Source organism: Anguilla anguilla, chromosome 4 (assembly GCF_013347855.1).
Source record: "Anguilla anguilla isolate fAngAng1 chromosome 4, fAngAng1.pri, whole genome shotgun sequence".
In the NCBI taxonomy this organism is placed as follows: Eukaryota; Metazoa; Chordata; class Actinopteri; order Anguilliformes; family Anguillidae; genus Anguilla; species Anguilla anguilla.
In genome coordinates this window covers 29,455,257-29,480,140 of record NC_049204.1, presented here as the reverse complement: position 1 = coordinate 29,480,140, position 24,884 = coordinate 29,455,257, and the positions used below count along the sequence as shown (strand labels likewise).

The following is a 24,884-nucleotide window of genomic DNA, read 5'->3' as shown; positions in this document are numbered from 1 at the left end:
GGCTATTTCTGCCATAATGTGACTTGAAGAGGGTAAATCGTTTTTTAAAGACGTAAAAAGTCTAGTTAAGAACAATTAGTGTACAATTAAGAATCGTTAAAGTAGGCTAAATTAAAGCATAAATTGTTCTGACCGATTGAAATTCCTGGATGTGAATATTGGATATTTTAGGACATCCACAGCTAGGCTATTTCTGCCATAATGTGACTTGAAGAGGGTAAATCGTTTTTTAAAGACGTAAAAAGTCTAGTTAAGAACAATTAGTGTACAATTAAGAATCGTTACCAGTTCCTTACAATACAACGCGTGTATATGGTTGGAACAAAAACCAGCATAAGCATACACAGTGGGCGAGATCGGGGTTGAGAAACACTACACGAGGCTATGGGTAGGCCTATTACATTTTCGCAGCAGAAACGTAAAATAAAAGCCTGCTGCGCATAATACGACGCTACCTCTTTAAACCTTTCGGGCTGGGTTTGGTTTCTCTTCGTGTCCACTAGTTATGACAAGCTCATCTGAATATTTAACGCTCGTTCAAATACGTCGACAGGGAGGGAACGATATTTCTTCCAGTTCTCCGTCCTGCCTATTTTCGCAGCATATCTCAATGCAAATAGTCAGGCTACCCCTACACGCCGACCGTACGGCAAGCCAGCAGTCAGCCTGCAACAATGTGCGCGTTAAGTAAAACATCAGTCGTCTTCAGATGCCTCGAAAGAACTTCAGCGTTATTTCAACAGTGGTAGCGCCTCCGCCGCCTGCGTTGTTGCAATCATGAGACTGTAGCCTGAAGATCTGAATACTGCACGAGGACTGACATTTAAAGGACTCTCGCACAAGTCATCATAATAAATATATGGCTTTCATCATGATGAAGAAAAAGAAATTTAAATTTAAAGTCGATTTCGAACTGGACGAACTCTCTTCCGTTCCTTTTGTTAACGGCGTCCTGTTCTGTAAAGTCAGGCTTTTAGACGGTGGTTTTTCGGAGGAGTCATCTCGGTAAGTATACGTTTTTATTAATTGTCTAGATGGCCAATTAGCAAGGTTTTTCTGTTACTGTACTCCGATAATCGAAAGCATCACATCTTAGTTCGGATTCGACTGCTGGCCATCTAGCTAACGACTGCTAGCCTTCTAGCTAACCTTAATTTATTCATGTTGTCAGTCCTAGCCTAAATCATTAACAGTATCGTTGTAAGATGTAGCGTTCAAATATTGATACCGTTATAATACGGAAACCATTGTGTTTAAATTTACTCATTGAATTTAAATTATTATTATTTTCCTATCTATTCGATATTCTCTATCCATTAGGATAGTTAGGCTACATGCTCTGTTACTGTGATGGTCTATCCCTGGACGAGATGCACGAGAGATTGGGAACGTTTTGCATGTTAGGCACTCATGATATTTGAAATTGAATGTCCCACTAACAAAGAGAACGATATGAAGGAAACACATTCGCTCAGTAAGAAGCAAGAACATCTGTTGGATAAGATAGGCTACCTTAAAGCAGTTGAATTACTCCCCATGTGTATTGACGTCGGAAAGCTAGATGACTAGTAAATAGCCTATGTTGCCTCTGAAAATCAAGTTTAAAAACGCTTGAGCATAGTTTCTGTAGGCCTACTATAACATTAGCATTATCTGCCTATTAGTTTAAAGTCTGGAGTTTTTGTGGTAGTCAACAAGTTGCTGAGCCATGAGATAAAGTAGAAAAGTGTAGTGGTTATAGGGTAATCCTTTGCTAAATATCGGTCATTTTGTAAAGAGTCGCCTTTTGTTTACACTAAATATCCACACACAGCCATCAACGATGATTTACATACAACTGTGATGACATTGTGTTTTCAGAAATTGTGCCTTCATTTTTACAATCCCAAATTCATGTAATTCCTGTAACTTATAAATTGGTTTGACAAGTACAAAACTGTTAATCAACTTGATCCTGATATAAACACAAGGAGTCAAGTAATAAACAGGCTGACTAATGCTCAGTAATGATAATTTTGGGAGATCATGTGTAGTGTATAGGGCCAGTATAGTAGTTTTACTATAGTAAATATAATGGCTCCTGTCACTCCCAGCTGTGCTATGTTTATAAGCATGGTGTGAGGAGCAACAATTTTAAGTGAAGAGCCAGACATTGCACTGAAAACTTGTGCAGCTGAGCAAATTTGTGAATTTAGTGAATGTGTGATTAGGTTTCTTTCTCTCAATACAATTACTAACCACTGGGTAAACAGATGGTTTAAAATGTAACTGGCGTTCATTTGCTGTGCTATAAAATGTATCATGAATATACTGTTTTACATATATTTCTGAAAATTAAATGCACTGCTGAATATTAATAAGTTTAATATTTTAAGTTTATTTATTTATTTTTTATTTTATATACCAGTTCTGTTCTGACACTTTGCATATTTCTGTGTCATATTTTATAGGCTTGTTGGAACAAATGCAGACAAAAACTCAAGTGCACTTGGGCTTGCGCAATTCATTTTTAAAACCATCAGTTAATGCATGGGTTTCTTTATATGTTTATAAAATGAAGGAACATGGATAATTAGCTAAGGTAAATTCCGTACTGACATTAAGAAGAATTTTTTCACGCAGAGAGTAGTCAATGTGTGAAATTGCCTGCCAGGTCATGTAGTAGAGGCAGAAACTCTAGGGATTTTCAAGACTAGGCTTGATACGGTATTAGATTACCTACAAACTAGATAGTAGGCTATCAGAGCACTAATTTAGTTAGGAAAATGGCGAGCATTGGGCTGAATGGCCTGTGTTGTTTTGTGTTATGTTATGTTACAGTGGGGTACAAAAATTTGGGCACCCCTGGTTTAAATGTCTGTTACAATTAAACTCTTAAGTGATCAAAAGCAAACCTGAACTCTAAATGGTACAACATTAAACATGAGACCTTTCTGCAAAATTTAAAGCAAGATAGATTTTTATTTTCATTTTTTACATGTTTTTAAATGATTAAAAAAAAGGAAAAGGACCCTGTGCAAAAGTTTGGGAACCCTTTTGGATTATTCTTTGTTACTTTTTAAAAAGATAATTACTAAGGCCCAGACTCAGGTGATTTACTCGTTAGGGCTTCAATGAGTCAGGTGAATATATAATTCCAGGGCTGAACTATTTATTCTGAAGTATCCGAATGTGGTGGATGTTCTGTCTGGTTTTAACAGCCATGGGTTCCTCTAAACAGTTGTCCAAGGATGTCAGTATAAAGATAGTTCACTTCCACCAGCAAGGAGAAGGGTATAAAAAAAACTCTCTCAATGTTTCAAACTACCTATTTCACCTGTTAGAAACATTATCAGAAAACGGAAGATAAATGGAACAGTTGAAGTCAAGGCAAGGTCTGGAAGACCAAGAAAAATTTCCAATGGAATGACTCGAAACCTGGAGAGAAATGCTCAGCACAACCCCCACGTCACTGCAAAAGAGCTGCAAACAGAAGTAGCACACACAGGTCTAGTTGATCACAGGACAACAATACAACATATTTTAAACAACAAAGACCTACATGGCACAGTTGCCAGAATGAAGCCTTTCCTACGACCTCAACACAAAATTAAGCGTCTGAAGTATGCAAAAGAAAACCTTGAGAAGCCTGAAGCCTTTTGGAAGAATGTGCTTTGGACTGACGAAACTGAAATGGAACTTTTTAGCCACAACCAAAGAAGGTATGTTTGGAGAAAAAAGGGTGAATCATTTGTAGAAAAGAACACTTTGCCAACTGTTGAGCATGGAGGTGGATCCATTATGCTTTGGGGTTGTGTGGCAGCTGCGGGCACAGGAAATATTGTGCAGGTGGAAGGAAGAATGGATTCCACCAAATATCAAGAAATTCTAGAGGCTAATGTTCGAAAGTCAGTCCAGACTTTGAAGTTGAAGAGAGGTTGGGTATTCCAGAAAGACAAATATCCAAAGCATACCTCAAAATCAACAATGAAGTACCTCCAGGAAAGACGGATGAAGATTTCGGAATATCCACCACAGTCCCCAGACTTAAATATTATTGAAAATCTGTGGAGAGATCTTAAACATGCTGTGCATGCAAGGAGGCCGAAGATAGAAGTGTTCTGCCAGGAGGAATGGAGAAAAATTCCAAAAGCAAGAATCGAAGGACTCTTAGCTGGCTACAGGAAGCGTTTGCAAGCTGTTATAGCTTCCCGAGGAGGAGTTACAAAGTACTAACTAACAGGGTTCCCAAACTTTTGCACAGGACCTTTTTCCTTTTTTTTATTACTTTGAAACAGTAAAAAATTAAAATAAAAAGTAGTCTTGCTTTAAAAGAAAGAAGAAAGGTGTCACGTTTAACTTTGTACCATTTAGAGATCAGGTTAGCTTCTCTTCACTTAGATATTAATTGTAAAAGGCATTTCGACCAGGGCTGCCCAAATTTTTGCACCCCACTGTATGTTGAAACTGCACTATCAAAACACACACATTCTATTCCTTGGTGGCTGCATCAGAAAAGCGTGTGTGCCAGCTGGGTTCGGTGCAAGTGGTTCTGTGAGTGGGACCTTTTGTGCCTATGCTTAGCCATAGCAGGACTGTTTAAGTGGTTTAAGGTTTGTGTTGCTCTTGTGTGAAAATATGACACACATTCTTAACATTTAATCTAAATGACAACAGACCGTATTTTACTCAAGTATTATTTTGGAAACTCATTTGGCCTCTCTGTGCTCTCCTGTGCTTGTTTTGAAGCATTTCAATTTGCACTTGTAGAGCAAATGATTAAAATCTTGGGAACACCTTGTGTGAATGTCAATATATGTGGACCATGAGGGGCCAAAGAACACTGACTGGCTGAGCGCTGCCAGCGTGGTTCTACCCAACCGGTTTTCATCCTTTAAGGTTGACCTTTAACTGGTTTCACTTGATGTTTTATTGAACAACATGGTGCTGACAGGAGGTCTTGGAAAATGAGTGAGCCGTGTAACATCTAAACAGTGTCCACAGTGTGTGACAGTGGCAGTACATTGCTGGATAAACCGTCAACTACACCCCCCCCCCCCCCCCCCCCAGTTTCTTCGGCTGTTCACATTTATTTCAGAATCTGCTCTGTGAGCCGGCATGTATGCTATTACATCAGGCCATTTGGTCCATCAGTCGCAATGTCCTTTCCATGGTTTGATTTAAAATTAATGATGGGTGAAATAGGAACTCAGGTCTTGCTGAGTGCACTTTCCGCATACCTGTGATTTGTTTATGCCTTGAAACCTCTAGCCAAGGAGCAAAGAACCAAAAAAAGAGCACTTTGATCTACTAAAGTCTCAACTGGATATTTAATAGCTACACACGCTTTGCTATGTTAAAGTGAATTTCTCCATCGTCCGGCCAGTTTCTCTTGATCCCCATGCCAAAGGCTGCACAGACGATACGAATGAGGCCAAGCGCAGCCCATTTGTTCTACTGTTCTAGGCATTATGCTTAACTGTGGTGTTATTGGGGCTGCTGAGTGCCCCAGTTATTTAAGTTCCAGCCATGCAGGGTTGAGTCTTGGCAATGGCATTATCCAGCTAGCTAAAGGATAGCCTTGGCGCTCGTTGTCCAGTGCTCCTCCGGTTACTGCTGCTCAGTCCCTGCCAAACCGCATGTCGGGCGCTCGCATGCTACCAGCTTTGGACAGTGAGAGACACGCCTCTCCTTGGGCCCATGCATGCTTTCCAGTTGTGCTGTTTGTGCTGTATTATGGGAAGCAGGGGGGCACGAGAGTAAGTGCTTTGGAGGAGTGCACGGGCTTCAGCCGCTCTGCTCCCTGGCATAGCGCTAACTAAAAAGGTATTTCCAAATCACTAGGGAAATTTGTTAATAAAGGCTAAAGTACTGTTGTTATGCTGTGGAACACCCCTGTCGCCAGATCATATTTACCCCAAACACAGCCTTAGTCATGGTTACTTGGTCCCTGTACTCTCCATTATACCGGACGATAAGCATGAAGTTTTTTCCCTGTGGTAAAATTGAGTCAGCAATGTCGCCTGCAGACACTGTCTCCCGTAAGTGCCCGGCTTTAAAAACTAATTTACACTCACAGTAAGAATGCACTGGAGATTTTTAACGAAGACCTCGCTGTCCAAGCACACACAGGCTACCTTTGATATCACCATCATAAAAATATGACATCCAAAATTATTATTGTTTTAAATCTCTAATTGGAATGCATGTGCCTAGGTCTCATGCAAACCTTAATGAGGAATTTGGGTATCCATTTTGAATTGAGGGGTACCTGTGGCACTTCCTGTACCCAGACAGCTGGAGGCTGTTGTCAGTTTGTGCCGAGAATCTGAGGTGTTTATTCACGGTGCTCGGCTCCAGGTAGCGTATGACCTTCCACACAGAACCTTGCATGCGAACAGGGTGAGATTAGAGATTTCAGACGTACTGTCACAGATGCAGGCAGACCATCTTCATGTGGAGGTGGGGTCTAAATATAGCGGTGTCAGATACAGGGACCTGGGCCTCACGGTGATTTGTGGGTTCTTTTTGGATTTCATCTCTCTTTGAGCAGGACTGATATTGCTGATTTAACTCGTGACTAAACCGGCAAACGGTTTGGTGGACATTTCACCATGCGCTCAAGCTCACATCCCGTTCTTTTTCATTTTTAAATTATTTACAAGGGCGTGCCTGTGAATACGAATCTGGTTTAAAAATGCTGGTGGTAATTGGGCAATTTCTCTCTATTCCGAGAGGCCAGGCTGTTGAGGGAGGAAGAGCAGGAGGGAAGAAGGCAGACGTGGGGAATGAAATGTCCCACAGCAATGAATAACAAGCAAGCCTCTCTTAAACATTAATGAAGCGCCTTCCAATTCGTCACAGCATAACAAGAAACTGTGAACACAGTCCTGACACAATACGAGTTGTAAAATGCCTCGGGGGTTTTCAGGATTTCAGGCGAGCGCCTGACCATCTATTTAGAGGACATTTAGCGGGTTGCTCGGTAGCCGTTATTTACTTTGCTTGCCATATCTCAGATTGTGTTTACGAGCGTGTAAGAAACCCCTCAGATACACCAAACGGTACGTCAAGGTCACCAACTGTGAGAAACCCCTCCGCAAACCGAACAGCGGAACTATCTGAGCAGCAAAGGAACACGTAGTCTTACCCGGTGTTACTTACTGGAATGGGATTCATTTCATTTTATCTCAGTTATCTGAGATGTTTTAACCTTTCCTATGTGCTAACAGTTATGCTTAGATGGAGACCACTGTCCTCTAGTAGTGTGGCTTTATATGAATCGCTATCTAACTTGGTAGATGTCTCTGGCTTGTGTAGCCTGCATAAATAAAATTGTGTATCCTGCTATGACACTAGTGTATAGGCGAGTGACTACGGGGTGCAGATATCTTGAGTTCAATGTGTATGTAAGGACCTTAAAACTGCTAGGTGTGCAGTGGTAAGAGTCAAAGAGGAATGCCAGGTAAAAATGAATGCAGTTTGTTGTTCAGTGTGTCTAGTAATAATTACAATATGCAATGGTGCAAAACGTGAGTGGTGAAATGGATATACGGGTAAATGGTTTATATGCGCAGGACACCATGTTGATGAGTCTCCTCAAACCACTGCACATTTCCCCTTATATACAAAATGATCAAAGCAAAACACCAAGTCATCAAATAAAGACACAATTATGGCAAAACACTATAGATCTATGATACTGCTGGCGCTACCTCTGTAAGCATATACTGCTGGGTTAACCTTTGTATCTGTCTGGGTGCTGACCCATAGGTATCAAGATCTTTAGCCAGCACCCCACCACCAAAGACACCAACTTGTTCCCCTTGACATCAGTTTTCCAACAATACAAAACCTGATTCCATTGTATTTTGGAGAACCTGAAGTTCACATAATGCTGATCCAGTCGGATGTTTTGCAACGGAGCATTGTCTCCTCATTAAAATGTCTGACTCCCTGTCAGCACAGTAAACAGTCTGTTTTACTCTGAGGGTCTGATAAGAGGCAGACTTGTGTGAAAAGTGTTGATCTGCCCTGAGAATATGTGAGATGTTTTTCAGTGAAAGCCAGCGGTATTCCGTGCTATTTTTCTTTTGTCTTTTTATAGTCATATTTGAAGAGGCTTTGAAAGAGACACTGAGAACTGTGCTGTATGGATCCATTGTTGGCTCAGCCGCACAGAACTCTTAAACAGTAGTGCTTTTCATCTTTCATCGATGGACTGCTCCATAGCAGTGGGTATTTTCTAAAACCGTAAACATATTAGACTCATCCATGTTATTGGTCCAGGACATTATCTCACTGGTTTCCAAATAAATTTTGAAGTTACTTAACAAAAAAATTAATAAGCTATGTAATATAAGATTTTCTGCTGTTTGGTTTGTTACCAGTGTCCTTATAAATCTCTTCAACTAGATTAAGCTGCAGTGTCCCTTTGTGCTCGGAGAAAGGATACCGTGTAGCAGCTGAGCTAACGGCCACCAAATGTTCTAAATTACATTAAGTGAAGAAATAGTGAAGACTGCTGGGCTGGAATCACAATGGAAGTCAGTGCATGTGCTATTAGGGCAGTGAGCCCTTAGGCACATATGGAAATGATATCCCCTTAATGCCTTGTGCTGTTGCTCTCCAGACTAACCCAATTTTCTGAAGAGAATGGTAAAGCAGTGGCATTATCAGACTTGCAGATCTCCGACTTGAGTTTCTGGCCAGAGTGTGTCTTAAAGAATTTGTGCTGCGGGAGTGCAAGAGCGGCCATCTTTTGTTGGAATGGTCGTGCATCAGATTTTCCTCTATGGTTGCATTATTGTTCAGAGAAATTTGTGTGTTCTCTTTGTGCATTTTCACATGATCAGTAAATCTGAAATTTTATGCATATTTATATAATTTTTAAATAGTCTGAAATTGATCTGCTAAAAGCAAGGTTATTAAAGCATTTAGATCACAAAAAAGTGTGCTGATATTGGTAGATTTCAGGTGTCAGATATGCAGTCTCATCCTCATGTAGTCAGTTCTTCTTCATTCCACCCAGTGTTAGTCAGGGACATTAGGTGGAATTCAGGGTATTTTCACGCACTTTGAATATCCCAAGATTGGTCCCTCAGTCATATGTCTGTTAAAGGGAGCTTAGAGGTGTCAGAATCAAAGTGAAACTTTAAAGCCAATCAAAACCTTGTCTTTGCCTTTAAACCGCTTCTTCCTTATGAGTCTTATGTCTCTGAGTTATGCTCTAGTTATGCGTCTGCAGTTATGTGTCTCGAGTTATGATGAGTTATGCTTCTATCTCTGAGGTGTGCTTCAGGTTACCTTCCTGTAATAGACCCTTCATTGAGGATTCGGACGCGGGCTGTTTAAAGTGCTGTTGCCGCTGAAATCCCCCCAGGACAGAGGATTATTGGGTTATGACCGCGCTAGCGGTGCTTCACACAGGTGCAACCCGTGTTTTTCATTAACCGACATCGTTTGCAGCGGCCGCGGTGAGGGAAACATGGGGTTTGACACGCAGCGACGGAGCCGGGGCCCAGCACGCGCTCCTCGGCAGGTGTTTAGATTAACAAACGGCTCCCACCGGAGATAATTCGCACAAATGATTAGCGCTGTCACCGTAACGCGATTAGTCCATGACCTCCTGGAGGGGGAGTATGGCCGAGGCAGGGAAGCTCCACTCGCTGAAGACCTGCCGTTAGTCAAATGCCAAACAGTCTACTGTCAGTGAACCACATTCGAACTGATTTAATGGTATATCCCTTGCTTTGTAAGGAAAGTATGGTCTTCTGAGGGAGAAGATGATTACATTACGTTGAAGAGAGAGCGAGCACTATTAGTCACCTTGATGAAGCTCGTGCAATCATAACTTGATTACCCTCTGAGAGATCTACTATAAGCTGTGAATCATCTTTTCCTGCATTTGGGATTTTTTTCTTTTCTCCATTGTGAATATGTGCCATTGTATCTGCATTGTTTGCCAAAAGAGAAGTCCCCCGTGTTTTGCGTTTCCATGTTTCTATGGTAACTGTATGTTTGAAGCTTGAGATTTTTATTTTTAAAAAAGATTCACGGAGTGGCAATTTGGACCAAGATAATAACAGAAGTATTTATCTCAGCCATAAAACAGCAGTATCTTCACAAAACAGAAATGACTCTCAATTCCTAAAAGGAGATTACTGTGAAAATGTAGACTTTCGCAGTGATCCTTAGATGCCTCCTTTTTCAGGAATCTACTGATGCTATCAAGAGCCCAGGTTACGTATCACTTGTAGTTGTTTTTGGGGTAGGTTTAGAATTGTGGCGAGCTGTTTTTCCAGATGATCTAAACGCAGCTGAGAAATGATATCATAGGTTGACAATGAAGGAAGGGTATGTGTTTTCCATAGATCCCCCAACCCTGCTGTTCGGTTCCAGTAAGCCGTCATGTGTTGTTAATACACTGTAAATGAGGCAGGGATTAAGTAAGCCTACAGTGCTCTGTATGATATTGTATTTGTATTTTTTCGTGCACTTGTGGAAAAATAACTCTCAGTCAGGCCATGTTTTATTTTGTTATTAGTGGCTGTGGCCATTTGCCGCGTTCATTTTTCAGGGGATTTTTAATGTCTTTGCACATGAAAGGAAGGATTGAGTTGGATGAGCAGCGTGGATGCACATAATCCAGATGGCCTGCCTTCCCTCTGGTGTCGGTTTCCTCTAGCCCCCTCTAGCATGGATTCACAAGCTGTGCGTTCCAGCAAAGCAGCCTTTCGACACAGAAGCAGTCTTTTCCTTTCCTCCCCGACCCGACGCTTATCGAAGTGGGCGTAGTGTTAGTCAGAATGGGATCTTGTCCAGGGTGCAGCGTTCGTCTTCTGAAATTGTGGCTATGTTTTTCTGCACAGGCATGCACTCCAGTTCTATACAGTTAAACTGCCCCTCGTGTGGGTAAATTAAACGTCTGCATGACTGTTGCTGCATTGGCGTGGTGTTGTTGCATGCTGGGTAATGGTGTTCTTTCTCTGTTTTCTCTTAGGGAGGTTGTCCAAGCCAACTGCGTACACTGGCGGAAGAGGTTCTCTTTCCTGTGTAAGATGAGTGCCAGTGCCAGCACAGGTGTGCTGGACCCCTGTGTTTGCCGAGTGTCCGTGCGGAAGGTAAGGAGCCCGAATCCTTTACGTGTTCCGGTTCAGGTCTGTTTGGTGATTACGCTGGTGTTTCCTCTGATTTAATGTCGTAAGATGCCTGTTTTTGTGTCTCTTTGCAGGAACTGAAGGGTGGAAAGACATACGCAAAGGTAGTACACCCAGAGTTCACCCCAACTTTCCTACTTTCATTTTTCAGAAAAGAACAAATATAATATAATCATTTAATAATTTAAAAATCCTTTTGAGTGAATCTGCCTGCAGTACCTGCCACTAACTTATCTAGCCTGTTTGTAGTGCTAAGAGCACATTTTGTCATTGTTTACTTTGCTGTGTAATAAATTGTTTGTTTAAGTAATGCCTGTCTACCATTTGTTTCCATTTTCCATTTGTTACCATTTGGCTATTAACAAAATGAGCCTGATTCCTTGGATTTGTTTTACTAAGACCAGGTCAATTAGAAAGAAGCCCATAAAGTCAATTCCTTAACACGGTAATATATCAAATGTTAATTCTATTTGAATTGAACTTAATTCTTTCCTTATCTTAACTGAAGTGGTAAGGCTTTCAAGTAATTGAACAGATTGCAGGCATCCCCCAAACAAAATGAGTGCTGTTTTAATGGTCTCAAATCTATTGAGAGAGTGGTAGCCATTTTAGTTTCACAGTTTCAAGGTTTATCATTAAAAAGGCTGAGTGAAAGTACAGAGAAAATCCCGTGGGAATGAGATATGAGGCAACTTTCGAGATTGAGGAAGTAACATGGGGACAAATTTTGTTTTCTTCCCATGTGCAGCTTGGATTCGCTGACCTAAATTTGGCAGAGTTTGCCGGGTCTGGGAATACCACTCGGAGATGTTTACTGGAAGGATATGACACCAAGAACACGCGTCAGGATAACTCCATACTGAAGGTAGGAGGTTCGGGAATGCACACACCATTCCCAGAATTCCTCTCACTTGGCTCAACGTAAGTGGGCGGGGTTGACAGCTGAGCCGAGTGTCCTGGCATGTTTTGTTTTTTTTGTGTTTTGAGAATACAATCTGTAACTAAGGCTGTATCCAAGTCTATACTGAAAATGACTAAACCACCCTAAAACTATCTATAGTCTCTAACTGTGGTTGTGGCTGAAAGTGAAAACTACAACAGGCCTACAATCACTTGTCATACTACTTTCATTTCAGTCAACACTGTTAGATTAGTTGGGCATATTGATTAGAAATGCATATCCCACTCTTATTATTCTCAATCTTCTTTCTTTTAGGTGCTCATCAGCATGCAGCTCATGTCTGGGGACCCTTGCTTTAAAACGTAAGATGAACCCTTTACGTGATTTAAAAAATAAAAAAAATTTAAAAAACCTGTATGAGGTGTATGGTTTCAGGCTGAAAGCGATTCGCTGGTTGGTGCACTTCAGATGATACAAAAAATAAGAGCTGTGTGATACTGTGGAATAGTCTCTGTGTCCGTTTAGCACCTCTTTAAAGAAAAGGCTCACTGGTCACTTTGCAGAAACAAGTGGAATTAATCAAACTTTTTACTGAAATTTGTACACTATTGAAATAAAATATCTACATAGGATAAAAAAACAAGATTATATAAACTTTAAAAATAAGCAAGTGGCAGGAATTTTGCATAACAGACTGTGAGCGGTCTCATTTGAGCAGAAGAGTGTTCTGTCAGTAAAAGTTTTTGCCATGCTGTTTAATTTGTTCTATTTAATCTGTGTGAAATAATGGTACATGTTTGATATTTACCTGGCTCAATGAAATACTTAAATTTGGTCATAATAAACTGATAAGGAGCTCCTTGTGTAATGTACAATGCACTGTTGAGTGGAGACCTTTCACGGTAATACACATTTGTTCAGCATTTTTCTTTTTTCCAGTTTTGAAAAATAAAGCCATTTGTGCGTGACCCACACCAAGCTTCTTCCAAAATCATTAAAAGCATTTTTTTAATCACTAAAACATGGGAAAAATACACACTTTTTTCATTACTTGAATAGGATGGATAATATAAATATGAATAATTGGTTTGAATATGTCTTAATATGAAACAATGTAAATTACATTTTTTTTGTTAATCCTTTTAATTACATTGTAATGGTTGTTCTAGCATGGAACTGGAATTATTTTAAGGGATCAGAGTCTGACCTAGTTAAAACTTCCTTAATTGTAGGAGAAGAAATATGCATTTATAAGATACAGCTTTGTGGGGGCTGAAAACAGAAGAATATTCTGCAGGACTGCTGTTGATTAATGACCTGTGCTGTTACTCTCTGGTTGTATGGTGGAGGACTGCATGACAAAGTAATGCATGAAGTCACTCATCACTACCTTGCAACTTTACCTTTATTATCTGAAGCCGCTTCTATGAATCTATGTAACGGTATGAATATGAAGGTGTACTACCTTCCAATGTCTGGATTTATGCTTCATTACAAAGTGTTGCTTTGATGCACCATATGCAACTTTTTAATCTGTATGTTTTTATGCCTCCGCGATGGCACAGTCGTGGCCGGAGGCATTATGTTTTCGGGCTGTCCGTCCGTCTGTCCGTCCGTCCCGATTCTCGCGAACGCGCTATCTCAGGAACGCCTCGAGGGAATTTCTTCACATTTGGCACACACGTCCACTTGGACTCAAGGATGAACTGATTAGATTTTGGTGGTCAAAGGTCAAGGTCACTGTGACCTCACGTCCATCCCATTCTCTCGTGACCGCGATATCTCAGGAACGCCTTGAGCGAATTTCTTCGAATTTGGCACAAATGTCCACTTGGAATCAAGGATGAACTGATTTGATTTTGGTGGTCAAAGGCCAAAGGTCAAGGTCACTGTGACCTCACAAAACACGTTTTTGGCCATAACTCAAGAATTCATACGCTAATTATGACAAAGTTTCACACAAATGTCTAATAGGATAAAATGATGATGACATTTTATATCCAAATGGTCAATCTAGCCAGGAAAAGGAACCATGGAAGGAGTGAATTATCACATGCATGAAGCCTTTCCTCCTGGCTAGACCCCATTGTTTAGAGATTGTACTTAAGCTGTGCCCTTTCAAATGCAAGCTTACCCCCGAGACTTAGGTGCCGAGAGCCATTGGAAAGCAACCCTGGGTGACTAGAAATTATGTGAAGAGTCATTGATCTAGCCAGGAAAAGGAACCAGGGAAGGAGTGAATTATCACATGCATGAAGCCTTGATGAAGTGATGACATTTTATATCCAAACTGGCTACTGGTTGGCGGAGGTATACAACCATGAGGCGGTGTTTCTAGTTAGAGACTTGTTTACCATTCAATTTAGATCTTGTGACAGAATCAGATATTGTGATGAGAATCTTGTATATTTTCTTACTATTCATAGCACTGCAGTCAGGAGGCAAACAGACACCTGGTTAATCCAGCTTGTTATAGTGGTTTTGTCTGGAGATGTGGCAGACAAAAACTCATTAGGTTTTGTCTGTTAGGTTTTGTGTTTTGTGGTTGTGTGGTTAATTTCATGGTTAGGAGAATCATATTTGTGCTGAAATGTATTCGGTTGTTTTGAAGTTTGGCTGTAAAAGGAAACTGGAGATATTGAATGGTGCTGATCAGGGATTTGTAGTTTTGAAAAGCTGAGAACTAACTTTCAAAATCCTTCAAATGTCTTTGAGTCACACTGTCCTCGATTAATTAACCTAAAAGTGTCCCAGTTTAAAGGTATCTTTACAGTATTTAGCAGTATAATGCCTCTTTAGCAGCGGGTTCCTGTTACATAGAATGTAATTTAATGTAATAACTCAGCCTCTATGCACTTCACATTAATGTTAAATGCATAAAGGAAGTACTTCCACTGCAGACATGATTAAGCAAAAAGATATCAGCTCAAAACTGGCAATGAAAATTGGTTTAGAAACATTGTAAGTTCTCTGGTGTCATTATTTTAAACTTGAAAGAATGAATCCGCTTCTCTGCATAGAAAAATGAAGTCAAATGGGGCGCCAAGCCCACAATGCTAAATGAGGTAGGCCTTTGTCTGTCTGGTAATAAGTTTGTGGGAGTGGCGCCTATTCCCCTGTTTCTTTTGTCCGCAAGAGGTACAGAATCTATTGTCATTATTTTCATCTCGCCAGAAGTGATGGAGTGTTGGAAGTCCCTGGGTTTGCCTAGCGCACAGGTTCAGGTGACTGGGACTAGCGCACAGGTTCAGGTGACTGGGACTACAGATTCAGATGACAGGGACTAGTGCACAGGTTCGGTTGAGATGGGTTGGGCATTGACAGCAGGCAGGAAGAATGTCTTCCTAGGGGTTTAATGACCCTTCACAGTTCTCCCTGTTCAGAGCATCACACAGAGATTCGGTCACTGTGTCAAATTACTGGTGGGCTACGATGATGCAACATACACTGCACTGAAGAGTCAGAGCAGGAATTGTTCTTACTGTCCTCAGTCTCTTCGTTCATGTGTGTCGCTTGGTAAAGTCCTTTCATTGGGTGGGTCGGAGAGCTTGCGTTACCACTGGGAGCTCAGGATTCTCTTTTCAGTATTGAGAAGTAATGGAATGGTTGAAGTCACGTCCGTGATGCTGGGGGTTGTGGGGGACGGAGGGGGGTGTTATCAATTGACACATTCATTGTCATATTCATCCCCAAAACATCAGAGCTGACCCCTTCATCCCACACCATGATTCCCCACCCACTGCACAGGAAAAGCAGGCAGCTTTGGTAGTTGTTTCAGCATCAGTGTGGGATTCACCCTGAATGTGTGGGGATTATGAAAGCACAGTGCAGGGAGGAGGGAGCCGGCAGCTGTCGCTCCAGCCCTGATGTGCTGCTGCAGATCATCCCTTAATCCCAGTGTGGATGTCATCTTTAACACACCCAGGCGGGTCCCACACTGCAGCCAAAATATTCTGTTTAATCCATTGAACTGGACACTGGCGTTCATACTGCTATGAAGGGCTATTTAAGATGGAGGATACTGGCTATATACAAGGATATATAAGATATATAGGCTATATATTGAGGATCTGTATTTTATTTTAAAAGCATAGTACTGCTGAAAAGATTGCTTCAATGATAGGGGAACTTGTTGTTGCTTTGCCCTTCGAAAAGTCCTATCTCAAGGGTTATTGACTGTAAACTTCAGTGAAGAACTTGATTCCTTTCAAGGAATCCCCTTTTATTTCTATATTTTTGCACTGAAAGGCTTTGGTTCACTCACGGTTGATTTTTATGTTCAAATGAGTGTATGTCCATTAAATGTCCATTAAAATGACCATGAACATTAAAGAGCATTGGTCTGACATTAAAATGATTCATTAAAATGAGTTTTTTTAAATAAGGAAAGACACTCCTGAGTCTTCTCACTACAAAAAACATTTCAGTGGATGCTTCAGCCATTTTAGCTTAATAAACTGTATGTATCCTCAAGCACACCATGTCATTACAATGTGGTCCTTAAGGATAAGGACCCTCTTGAAATATTTTAAGACATTCTCAAGATGTGGCGGTCTTCCATTTCTGTATAACACTATCCAGGTTGTCATTGCACCCTTCAGGAGAAACTGAGAGAGTGAGTGAGGAAACGGAATAGGTCAAATGGTCCGAAATCTAGTAAATATAATAGAAGCCTACATCATCCAGAGCCACATTAAATATAATGCTGTAGTTTGCTTTTTTAAGATATGTTATGAAGGTGCTCAAAGTGGTGAAGCTACGTGGGATTATGTGAGTTTGAAGCTGGCGGGTGCACTCAGCATTGTGAGAGGCACTTCTCCTGCTGGCTGTAGCGCTGTCCGGAACATTACAGTTTGAACAGAATGCACCACACTGTCTTGTTGTTAACCTGGTTCATACGCATTCTTTATGGTGGTGGGACCGATATTCACAAACACTGTTTGTGACACACAAAGCACAAGAACGGTTTGTGATATTTTACATAAACAGGGAAAGGAAATGACAGGACCTGTCAGACCTGTTGTTCCAGGGCATTGTTCTTTGGTTCACATTGGGCTGACCTGTGACTGCACTGTGTGAACACTGTGTGCCATGTTTTTCCCAGTACTGAGGTGGTCTTAAAATTCCCTACACATTTTTTTCCCACAGGCCTCCATCCACTGCCATGTACATAGGGATACAAGGAGACACAGAATGTCTACACGGAGATAGAAAGGGAGGAGAGACTCAGAAAACATTTTTTGGAATATCAGGTATGGACTTTCGGGGGGTGTTTTAAATTGGGAAAGGTGGCAGTAATCAGTAATCGGCTTTTGTTTCAATGGGGTGACTATGTTTTCACACTTTGTTAGCTCTGGGGCCTGTTGAACCTGCTGTTTTGATCATCTTCTCAGTGCCAATCACCATGTGCCTTAATTCCATAATTCATACATCGCTTCATCAAATGTCGGGACTGGGAATGCAGACATTGACCTCTCCTTCGATCGTTCAGTGTGATGGATAATGAAGCCTGGAACGACAGCAGTCCTTCTGCCTTGCGTGTGGAAAGCCTGCCGCTCCCTCCCTTTCCCCGCTCCGTGTAGTGCTGAGCAGCTTCTGAGAGTGCGTCTCTTTCATGTATAATTCAGACCGGCGCTTTGCTTTGCCACGGTCCCCAGGCAGCCCTGAGAGTAGTCGCACGCAATATAAAGATAAAAAAATAAAACGGGCACTGGCGTGATGACGGGACTGCTCTTCACCGTGTGGCAGACAGTGGCTCATGTCCCGTTTTTTTTTTTTTTTTTTTCTGTGTCAAAAAAAAAAAAAACCCTGACAGAGACCCCAGGAAAATGTGCCTCTGTTCCCGACGAGCTGGCGGGGTGCGGCCACTCCAGAACCTCCAGCTATGCTAGTCAGCAGTCTAAAGTATCAGGTAGGCCTCTGCATCTGACCGTGTGGGCGGACACACTCGCCTGAACCACGGGCCCCTGCACCAAACCCCTGGCCCCCCCCTAGGATTTTACATTTAGGCCTTCGCCCTTCTCGCAGGTGTTGTCGTAAACGGAGATAGGGCTTAATGAAACACCTGCCCACACAGCGGAATTGATGCGTTTTAGCACTGGCTGGTAATAACATTGCGCTTTGATTGATTACTGTGATTCAGTCTTTCCTTTCTCGTGACTTTTCTCTAATTAATGCAATCTGGGGAGGAGGCGCTCTCACCCTGTGATTCTGCTGCTCGTCTCAAATCTGTATTTATCCTTGGTGTCTGACTTCATGTCTGCTTTTTGTAACCTTGTTTGCTGTGGTGATTAGCCATAATTGATAGGAGGATGTGTGATGGGGAGGCCATGCTCAATCTCCCCCCCCCCCCCCCCCCCCCCCCCCCTTTCCAGATCAGGTTCTCAGCCTTTTCGGCAGGCCCGGGCTCGGATGTCTAAATGGGGAAGCCTCTCGGCTCTGCCGCGTGAGCTCCAATTACGCGGCACTCATTCGATTACGTCCCCACCCAACCTCCCCATTATACAGGCTTCTGCTCTCCTCAGTGAGATAAATGTTGGGCTTTTAGACAATAGCTCGATAGCGGGAGCCCAAATGCACTCAGCGCCCTGGATCGCAAAATCTCAGTATTGATTTTCAGGGTGGCGATTTTGATATGTAATTGGAATACGTGTTAATTGTTTGGACGTAGTTGTAGTCTTGACCTTTGCGGTAAAAGGAGAGGCTTGACTTTTCGAGCAGAAAAAGAATGCATCTTAGGAATGCCATTGAGTAGGACGGTGTGCTCCAGTTTAAAAAGGGAGGAAGCAGCCTTTGCAGTGCGCTGTGTTCTGGAAGATTCCCTGTGTGCCGGTTGAGAGTGAGTGGGAGGTTTTTTGCTCTTAGGAATAGCACATTGTGCCTTTTGTTTCTGCGTTACTAATCTTCTGTAGATAAGAATAACATGCCAGTGTGTGGGCGTATGTGTCCCTGTTAATAAATGTGCATAAAATAGTTTTTAAAAAGGAAGCGTTCATCGCTTGGCTGTTTTACCGCTTGACTGTGACAGAACTCAAGGGTTTCTGAATTTTTCCTTCACCAACACTTGTCAAGTAGATGACGGATGTAAAGGTGGAACATATCAATATATTTTATCCGTTTTCCTTCATAATGAAGATACTTTATATTAGAGTTGTGTATTAATGTAGTATGGAATATAGTATGAAATAACCCCATAATATAGATTCCTACCCTCCTTTTATCTTATTGTGTATTATTTATGTAGTGTGTGTGTGTGTGTGTGGGTAAAATGAATATATATAGATGAGCCCACGTATATGATATGAATGTGTAATTGTGTGTTATACGTGTGTGATAATGTGCGTGGGATATTTAACCGTGTGTGCGTGCTTGTGTTTATACACGTGTGCACATACAGCATGTGTAACTGCGCGTGTGCACACGTGTAATTGTGCACACGTGTGTAACTGTGTGCGTGTGCCGGCTCGGCTCCCCGCAGGCTACAGCACGGGCCACTCGCGCTCCTCCAGCCTGTCCGAGTTCTCTCACAGGCGGAACACCTCGATAGGCAGCGCCTCCACCGGCATCGCCAGCATCCCGGAGCCCAGCGAGGAGCGGGAGCCCAGGACGGCGCCCCCCTCCGCGGCCGGCGCGGCCTGCGCCTCCGTGCCGGAGCACCCCGGCACCCCCATCAGGAGCGCGCCCTCCTCGGAGCGCCTCCACAGGTGAAGCGCCCCGCCGCTCTCCCTGCATCACAGCACCTCTGTCGCCTGGCCTGCGTCCGTCGCGTACTGCAGTGTAGCCTGCGTGACTAATGGAAACCTAATGACCCACAAGACCTGTGACACACTCTTGCATGAAAGACTCCTGTGTTATTGGCCTTTGGCGATGTAACGGCTCTGAATTTGCTTCTCAGTCCCTTGAGCTTTCCTTACTATTAAATGGTTACAGCTATGAGAGTTCCACATTATAAAAGATGCTAAAGGAGCTTCATGTTATGTAATGATTGCACGTGTATACACAGTATAAGTACGTGTGTGTAAGTGGATAGCTTGTGATGAAGAACGTCACATGATGAAGAGTGAGAAACCTCTGAGGTGGCAGCAGCGTGGTTTGAGTGACGGATCTCCTCAGGCATCCGGTGAAGCAGGACTCTGTGGAGTCCCAGCTGAAGCGGGTGGATGCCACCAGGGTGGATGCTGACGACGTGGTGGAGAAGATCCTTCAGAGTCAGGACTTCACCCCCGGTCTGCTGGACTCGAGCGCTGAAGGTACTACGCGTATGCACAGAGAAAACCAGGGTACTGGTGGCTGAGGAGGAATGAGTCAGACTGCGGTCGAGCAGGAATGTTGATAGGGACACGTGTAGATGTGGAATCCTCTGCTCCATTCCACCTTAAGTACTGTCGTGCATTAGTACCATCGTCATCTTATTAACAGCAGTACTGTGCACTTCCTTGTTTCTGGGAGCAAACACCAGGGATTTCCTTAATTGTTTTGCAATGTCTGCCTTTAATTGTAATGGAACCTCTTCAGCATGAATAGCAGTAGAATATTGCAGTACATCTGCAATACATTTTCAGTTAGACTTAGGAGGAGTAACACAGCCTTTTGAAAACTTGAACTAAAGTCGTCTGCTATTGCTGCCTAAAATGTCTTGCACTATATAATTCAATATATTTTATATTTCAATATTTCATTTTTATTTTTTGCAAATGCATAAACAAACTAAGGTCGCTCTGCGTGAGTGCACACTGTAGAGTTATTTTTGATACATTTAATTTGCTGAATCCATTTAGATTTTAAAAAAGAAACATTAATGTCACATGTTTTAAAGTGGATATGGCATTATCAAAAATAAAAACTAAAACCACTATCCTTAATGAAGAGTCAGACTGATATACTGTAGAGTATTATTTCGTACGGATACATACACACAGTCGGTGTATGATTGAGTGTAGACAGGCTACCAGAGAAGAGTAATTAAGTAGTGCAATATTGGAGGTGTGTAGTAAAGTAGGACCAGAGTACTGGAGCTGTCTGACAGAGCTAGAGGGGAGGACTGAAGATACATGTGGTGTAAGCCCACAAAGCTGTTGTGAACACAATGTGAATGCGAGTCCTTCGGGGAACAGTCACACTGACGAGACACGGACAGCTGCCTTGTGAACGTGGGCGTGCAGGCCTTGCTAACGCACTGCTAAAAGACAGGCTTCCAGCTCCTCCCTCTCAGTCACAGTTCACCAGCAGACACACTAAGTGACATCATGGTTAGGGACTTCACAGTACTTTTCGTCAAATACCATAACACTGCACAATGTAATGTCTGTGATCTTATTTTAAGTAAGTTGGTTATTAATTAAGTCTTAGTCTAGAGGTTCATTAATTATTAAGATATTTTACTAATTTTCTACTCTCTGAGTTTAGTTTCTTTTTCCCAGAAGGGATGTGAGGAAGATTAGCTGCTCTTTTAATTATCATAAACCACAGAGACCGGAGTCCTCCGCTCCTGACGTGCAGACATCCCCCCCCCCACTGTGGAGAGCTGGGAAATAAATGCGTCTGTCAATACTGGCTTATTTTTAGATCGCTTGGCAACCAGCTTTTCTGGGCGAGGTATATGCAGGGGCTTGCGGGCTTCATCCCGCAACTTGAGTGACAGGTTCTGAATGACGTGTCTGTTGGCTTTCAGAGGAGGGTCTGCGCCTGTTTGTGGGTCCTGGGGGAAGCACTGCGCTTGGCAGCCATCATCTCCCCACCAGGTGAGTTAGCGTTCAGCGCTCCGCTACTGTCACGGCCCAGTGACAATGCTGATGAACAGCCTGAGGACATTCCCTGATATACCTTTATCCAGGCAGGTGGATACAGTACGAATAGGCCCGTTTAATGTGTTCAGTTGATGGGTAGGATTTATGTTTATTTCTGTGCTGGAAGCGTGGAGTTTAACGGCACTTATTCGCTGTGTAATTTCAGGGTTGGTGCCGGAGCTTATGAACAGGTGGTGATAAAGCGCTAGCCGCGGCGGGCGCTGGGCCGACGGGCGGCACAGCCGAGGGCCGACCGGCCGGCTGAGAGCGACGGCCGCACCCTCAGGTTGTACCTCACTTCATTCCAGCAGCACAGTTTTTGAACCCGGAGCTGAGGGCGGCGGAATGGACTGCGGGTACGCGCCGGCAGCAACGATGCCCCCTGGTGTTTGAAGTGCTCCTTCGTTAATTGAAGTCCATGTTTGTTTCACAAGCTCAGAAAATCGTGATTTAAAGGGGATTTATTGGTGTGTGTGTGTGTCTGTGCGCTAAGCTACAGTGTAACGTATATTGCCATTCATGTCCTATCCTGACTGAAAGGCCTTTTGAGAGACCAGATTTAAACTCTGTTTAAGACAAGGGTCAAATACTGTGTTCTATTCATCTCTGGCATATTTCTCATGTACAGTGTGTATATACTGTATGGTTAGGCTACTTATTTTATGTCATTTATGGCCTTCCTGTAATTCTCTGATGTATTGTTCTTTATTCATATGCTGCTAAGTGGTGTTTCAACACCTGTAGTTTCGACACAGTACGTGTGAATCTATGCTGATCCGAGCGCTGAGCTCAGGGCTATGCTGTCAATGGTGTAGGCCATCTTCGTTGTGGTGAAAACATGAAGGCATGACTAAGGAACTGTAAGCTCAGGAAAAGGAAAGAGGAGATTTACTGTGGAGATTCACTCAGTTCCGAGGGCCCTTGATGGTATTAAGGTTGAAATTCAAATTCAGGCTCCTCTATTGAGTTAGAAGACCAAAAGGAGATGGGAAAATAATCAGAGCGAGTTTGCGGAAGAGCTGTGGACAGCTGCTGGCTCGTAAGTGTGATGAGAAGGAAAGAGCCTTTAAGAAGCAAAGGGTTCCTGCCAAGTAAATTTAATTCTGTAGATGTAGGGCTCCAGGAAGCTGATGACCTCTTACAAGCTTAAGAGCTGATGGACTGTGAATTTCATGCGATTGGTCATTGCCAGAAAAACTGTGCTTTTGAGTCTGCTTAGGTTTCAATCATGAGGCTTCACTGTAGCCTGTTATTGGAGAAGCTCAAACAAATCAGCTGTTAATGGGATCAATTAACTTGCTAACAAATCTACTGTATTTCAGTATCTGTACAAAATCCTGTTTTCTGATATATAAAATGTGTATTTGATACTTTTGGGATACATTTGAAATGTTGTAATGAATTGCAGTTCATGGGGTATATTATGATGGAGAGATACTTAGTTCTAAGTAGAACTCTATTAACTCAAAAGAAGAGAACAACCATTGTGGGGTATCGAAATATCATGCATTTGATTCGATTTTTATTTATAAGGATATAGAGCCAGTTTCACTAATACTGGTTCTTATCACAGTATAAAAATAACACTTGGGGGAAAAAAAGGAAAACAATGACACGTGGTACACACATCATTTCTATGACAAGGAAAGACGTTGGTTTACCTTAATAACTTAATAGATTTTAACATTTTACTGAATAGATCTTGATTAACGACTGAAAGATATCAATTGTCACACATACATACAAACATCAGATTATTTAATCTGTGTCACATATACCATTATGTGGTCAAGGTTGCAACTTATTGGAGTTCCTGTACATTAATGTTTGTGTATGACCTGCCACCTGGAAGTTACTCCATAAATGTCATGAAATCGACTGTTTATTTCGTCAGAAGTGAAGATGTGTTCAGAAACATTTCAGACACCATATAACATCACAAGCCCATTCTCTACATGCATCAGAGGACCAAAATGAGGACTCTGGGATCTTTAGTTCAGGTTTGAATATTTTTTTATATATTTTTTTTTTTTACTCTTTTTTTTAAAGGGGCATGCTAAATGAAAGTCACTGCCCATGTTATAGTATATCCACTAATGTATTTGTGTGTTTTGTATAAATCCTCAGCACACACACATACACTTCTGTGTTTCTGATACAGTAGTTCTCCAGCTTTTGAGGAGCAAATACTGCACCAATGAAATGAAAATGGTCTCCATAATAGGAATGAAAGAAGTTAAATTCAGATTTTTGTTCTTTTTAATGTTCTGTAGCACTTAGAATGCAGGGAGCTGGGGATAGCTGCCAAAATTACATAATCAGAACAAAAAGCTCATTGGTGTCATCACATCCTCTGAGCGTCTGGCTACAAATCTGTTTCACTACTTTACTGGAAGGCTGCTAAGCTCTCAGAGCTCTGTGGAGTGAACTTCCTTCACCCATGCCAAATTAACTTCACACTGTGTTTCTAAATGATATTGGTACTGAGTATGTGGTAAAAGATGTTTTTCTTCTGTGATATCTTAGATTTATGGAATTGTATATGGTTTATTTCTCTAAAATGATGTTGTACTTGCCTATCACACAGTGTTTATCTCCAGAGATGAATTTTCTCTTCATCATTGGCTCTTCCCCCATGTGTATGCTTACACATGTATCATTTATTGTCAATTAAAAGTAAAATATTTAAATACGTACTTTGTGAATGGGGTTTTTTTAAGCGCCAGCTGTCTGTGGATGTACTACTGGCCAGAGTGAATGCAAACATCATGCCTCTTTATGAACAGTTCAAATAAAAAAAAATTTGATTCTTTAAACTTTGAAATGCATGAAAATAGATTGGTAAAATTCACATAAGAGCTGCACTGCTTGGCTGTTCTGCCACCCACAAACATTTTATCACCATCATGGTTTCCTTTTCACAAGAATACTTTGGCTTTATGCTGTCTTTCCACATTGCGACCAAACACTTGTGTGAAAAACATTGAAACAACATTCTTTAGTGCTCTGTATCTAGTGCTAGAGATAATCAATGTCTCTTTTAAACAGATGACCTGAGCA

At 42.0% G+C, this 24,884-nt stretch overlaps 1 protein-coding gene across 2 annotated transcripts; it reads left to right on the top strand.

Moving 5' to 3' along the window:
- The first annotated feature begins 395 nt into the window (after positions 1-395).
- Positions 396-24,517, top strand: fam102bb (family with sequence similarity 102 member Bb). Of its 2 annotated transcripts, XM_035415957.1 has the most exons (11): positions 403-1,005; positions 10,982-11,102; positions 11,213-11,242; positions 11,887-12,003; positions 12,355-12,401; positions 17,188-17,291; positions 17,855-17,950; positions 19,517-19,742; positions 20,152-20,288; positions 21,710-21,779; positions 21,991-24,517. In XM_035415957.1, the coding sequence occupies exons 1-11, from the start codon at positions 860-862 to the stop codon at positions 22,031-22,033; spliced, it is 1,137 nt and encodes a 378-aa protein (XP_035271848.1). In that variant the 5' UTR covers positions 403-859; the 3' UTR covers positions 22,034-24,517. The 2 variants fall into 2 exon arrangements, with proteins under 2 accessions (XP_035271849.1, XP_035271848.1); XM_035415958.1 differs by lacking the exon at positions 17,855-17,950 and having other exon boundaries at positions 396-1,005.
- Positions 24,518-24,884: the final 367 nt, after the last annotated feature.

Excerpts from the sequence above, each read along its gene's own strand:
- fam102bb (XM_035415957.1), top strand. The coding sequence starts at position 860 with ATGGCTTTCATCATGATGAAGAAAAAGAAATTTAAATTTAAAGTCGAT. Across the intron at positions 1,006-10,981 it reads TTTTCGGAGGAGTCATCTCG|GGAGGTTGTCCAAGCCAACT; the intron begins GTAAGTATACGT and ends GTTTTCTCTTAG. Across the intron at positions 11,103-11,212 it reads GCCGAGTGTCCGTGCGGAAG|GAACTGAAGGGTGGAAAGAC; the intron begins GTAAGGAGCCCG and ends GTCTCTTTGCAG.